Source organism: Branchiostoma floridae, chromosome 8, assembly GCF_000003815.2.
Source record: "Branchiostoma floridae strain S238N-H82 chromosome 8, Bfl_VNyyK, whole genome shotgun sequence".
Taxonomy (NCBI): domain Eukaryota; kingdom Metazoa; phylum Chordata; class Leptocardii; order Amphioxiformes; family Branchiostomatidae; genus Branchiostoma; species Branchiostoma floridae.
Window position 1 is genome coordinate 15170347 of NC_049986.1, and position 4077 is coordinate 15174423.

Genomic DNA, 4077 nt, shown 5'->3' on the forward strand with positions numbered 1-4077 from the left:
TCTCGGTGAAAGCTAGAACTGCTCTGTTTACTAGAGCGGTTGTCAGGTTCGAATTCGAGGCATAAAGATGTTCTGGAACGGGGCATTGTTGTGAGGGGCGTTCTTTCATCCTGACCTGAGATGACCCCAAACTGGGTACCATTCGGGAACAAGAGACACCGAGTAGAAAATAAATACAGTCTAGTAAATAAGCTAATTTCGTTATAAACACTAACATTTTCTACTTTCAAATCCTGAAGACGGCGTACATGTGTTATACTATGACATTATGCTATGTATTTGGGTCATATTACCTCGTACCATTTTATTGCTAGTTGGTTATTTATAACACGCAACGTCTCTTGAGACGAAAAGGGCCGAAGAAGCAACACAAACCATCCATACTACTGTCTAGTAGACTTGTACTAAATATATATGACAGAACTGTGTACGGTCAGTGTTTGGAAAGTCGTTGGGAGACACCTGAGATGGCCCTATAGTCATAGACGCACACTTACTGTGTGAAACGTTGTCAATCCCCGTGTACTACCATGGCTAGAAAAAGTCCTCTTCTTAAACAGCAACAGAAGTGACTAACTGTATTGGTCTTGCAAGCTCTGTTTTTCTCAACCCCCTTTTGTGAAACGTATATACTTTGGAAAAAAGTATGTAGATCTCCACACCATTGAACCTTGAACAGGGATGCAGAAATCAGCAACATCACCACAGCAGAAATTTGCACACTGATGAAGGACAGGGCTGTGTTGAGTAGAGGAACCCATTGTTTCATGTGTTGGCTTCGCTACATGTCCCCGTTCCAGGTTCATATCATTCCAACAGTGAACAGTTGTTTGAAAGTTGTACATATCATCTAACCTACAGCTCTGTACAATATTTTATTTCCTAAAGTATTTAGAGACGAGCCCTTCAAGGTGACAGTAAAAACACATACAAAATTGGAAGGGGACTGTATTCCAAATGACAGGTTCACAAAAAGTGTCCCATATAGCCTAGTGTCAATACTGTTTTGCAGTTAGTACTTGTGGTTCAAATGTGATTTGTTCTCGTGTTTTATACATTTATATTTATAGACCAGTTCTTAAATATACCAAAGGTGGTATAACAATTCATACCAAAGGCCATGTTTTCAGTTAACAGCACTTTAAAGACACACAATGTGCTTACTGGAAAACTGCAGCACCAAAGTATCTGTCCTATAGTGTCATGCAAATGTGCATGACATTACGCATTTCATCCTGTGCTTTTTCTTGCATAACTGAAAATCTTCTTGACAAGGCTCATTTCATGCATCAGAATGTCTGTACTGTACCTGGGAAGTAACAAGTGGGGGTAACAAGAATCTTGGCACAAATCTTATGACAGAACATCAACAGTATATTGAACTACACATCAAAAGTTCATGAAAAACAACTGGAATTTCACCATACACATAATGAGTTGTGCTTTGTTAGTATTTTTACATAAGGATAAATATCATGATCTTTCCTGAAGTTTGGTTAAGCCCTTGTGGTTACATAAATCCACATATATCAAGAAAATGTTGATTTCTTTTACAGATGGGCTCAGAAAATGACAGGCAAAGCTTACATATACAGGAGAGGGGCACATATTTTTTTGCAATGGCTCCCTCTTGTCTCACCAAGTATATGTGTGTTTCCCTTTCCTATGGTATCAAACTTATTATGATTCTAAGCTCAAGAAACGAGCACCAGGCCTGCTTACATGAGTGGGTCACCTTTTGTTGCAGCTAACTACGGACTACTTTACTACTATATTGTGTAAAAAAAACACTAAGGCTTCTACATTGTACCTAAAATGCAAGTTCATAAGCCATTAAGGTTCAAAAACCTACAAAGTTTCAGAAGACCTGTACATGGCAAAATTCATAAGAATAAAACAGGAAAGACTAAAAAAATAACATGAAGCCATGTTGATTCTCTTGCTCTGGGCAATCTGCAATAGTTCACCCCTGATACCCTGGAAATTTGCCCAGGCACAACTTCAACAGAAGTCTCATACGATTATCCTTCATCAGATGTGTCTACTTCAGTTTCACTGTCATCATCAGTGTCATCTTCAGAACTTTCTTCATCTGACTTGTTATCTTGGCTGGTCTGACCAGTGTCTTTGCCTTTAGCCCTTGTGGGAGTTGGCTTATCATCGCCCACTGTACCATCTATGTTATTATCATCCTCAGTATCATCATCTTCTTCAGAGCTTTCTTCATCTGACTTGTTGTCCTGGGTGATCTGACCAGTGTCTTTGCCTTTAGAGCTTTCCTTAACTGATGTGGGAGTTGGCTTATCATCGCCCACTGTATCATCTATGTCATTATCATCCTCAGTATCATCATCTTCTTCATCAGAGCTTTCTTCATCTGACTTCTTGTCCTGGCTGGTCTGACCAGTGTTTTCCTCTCTAGAGCTTTCCTTATCTGATGTTGGAGTTGGTTCATCATCGCCCACTGTACCATCTAGGTTGTTATCTTCCTCCTCAGTATCATCATCATCTTCATCTTCATCATCAGAGCTTTCCTCAGAGGATGTGAAGATGAAGGGTCCACTCTTGGCTTCTCTTTGTACGCGTGGTTTCGTTCCACTGTCAGCCTTCTTCTTCAGGTCTGCCTTCAAGTAATCCAAGATTTCTGAAAAAAAAAAGAAGAAATTTTTCAAACTTTACTTTCAGACCCTATATTAGAGTGATAGCAAACATACCAACTGTGATGTGGTCTTATACATACATCAGGTCTGAAACATTTCAACATCTTTTAAAAACCATACATGACATACAAAATGACTTATATCTGGTGGACGTACCAACTTATGTCATACCAGCTCAGAAAAGGCCAAACATAGTAATGTCCTCAAGTACCAGTGTTAGAGTTATCAAGCATCAACCAAAAATTGATGTGTTCGAAAATTATGTTTTTCACTAGAACTTTTATGAGGTGGAACACCAAGTACAGTATCATCTTTATCAAATAACATTAAACGCTGCTTACAGGTATATGTGCAACGGTCATGTGTGACAGGCCATTCAGTGTAATATAAGTTATAACCAGCTGCTACTGCACCTGGATCTACCTGCAAAGCTGGTGTGTTATACTGAAGGGCATCTATACCAGCTACATGTATTTAGATACAGATACATGTACAAATTGGTAACCCCACTTCAGCAAAAATGTCTTCATGACTGGCATTGCTGGTCAAAAAGTAAAGACATCACATGACACTAAGACATGTATAAGAATGAAAGAGACTAGGAAAAAGGTACAGAAATCTCCCCCACCATCCATGTCCTTCCTATGCCAGTCTGGCACCTTGAGCTTCAGCCTGTGCCAGCGTCTCCTCAGGTGGCCCTGGTGCTTCACCCTAGGGATATACAAAAACAACTTCTACATGTACTCGACTGCAAGTTTACTTGTGACAGCAAACAACATTATCTTGATTGAATATGAATCTAAAGCACATTCATATAGAATCGGCACAATATTCTGTGGATTTTGACAAGGTGAAGATAACGTTACTGGATTCCGAACAGGACTACTTTCAAAGGGGAGTGAAAGAGACTACTAATATCAGAGCCCACCAACTTTCCCTCAACCATTAACTGAGAGAGGGACCAATACCAACTTCCAAGCACCTCTGGCCTTTTTGCTGATGTCACACTTCCAGCCTAGTTGTGTGACATAGGCTTTGGACATTTCAACTTGATAAGGATCAGAGAACTGATCGAAAGCTTGTTGGTAAGCGCTTTATTTTGTGATCCTGCATCATTAGCATCAACACCTAGCTGCAGTGCGAAATAGCAACAGTCAGTATTGTGGGGCACGCTATCATGTGACAGCCAAAGAAAAGCAGTAGGACAGAAACTAAGTGAAAACAAGCTTAGAAGACGTCTTTGTCATAACTTTCCTAATCCGATTCCACTTGTTTAAAAAAGATGTAAAAAAGTAATTAGCTTGGAGCAATATAAGTTATATAACCCAAAGACAACTGACCAGCTCGTTAAAGAGATTCATTAGTCACGTATGTTCACAGTTAATAAAAGTTTTCATCGATCAGTGACTTATCAAAG

At 39.5% G+C, this 4077-nt stretch overlaps 1 protein-coding gene across 1 annotated transcript; it reads right to left on the bottom strand.

Annotated features, from left to right (window-relative positions):
- Window positions 1-2021: 2021 nt before the first annotated feature.
- LOC118421811 (nucleolin-like) lies at window positions 2022-3437 on the bottom strand. The gene is made up of 2 exons (XM_035829311.1): window positions 3289-3437; window positions 2022-2644 (listed from the first exon to the last, which is right to left on the bottom strand). The coding sequence occupies exons 1-2, from the start codon at window positions 3293-3295 to the stop codon at window positions 2022-2024; spliced, it is 630 nt and encodes a 209-aa protein (XP_035685204.1). The 5' UTR covers window positions 3296-3437.
- Window positions 3438-4077: the final 640 nt, after the last annotated feature.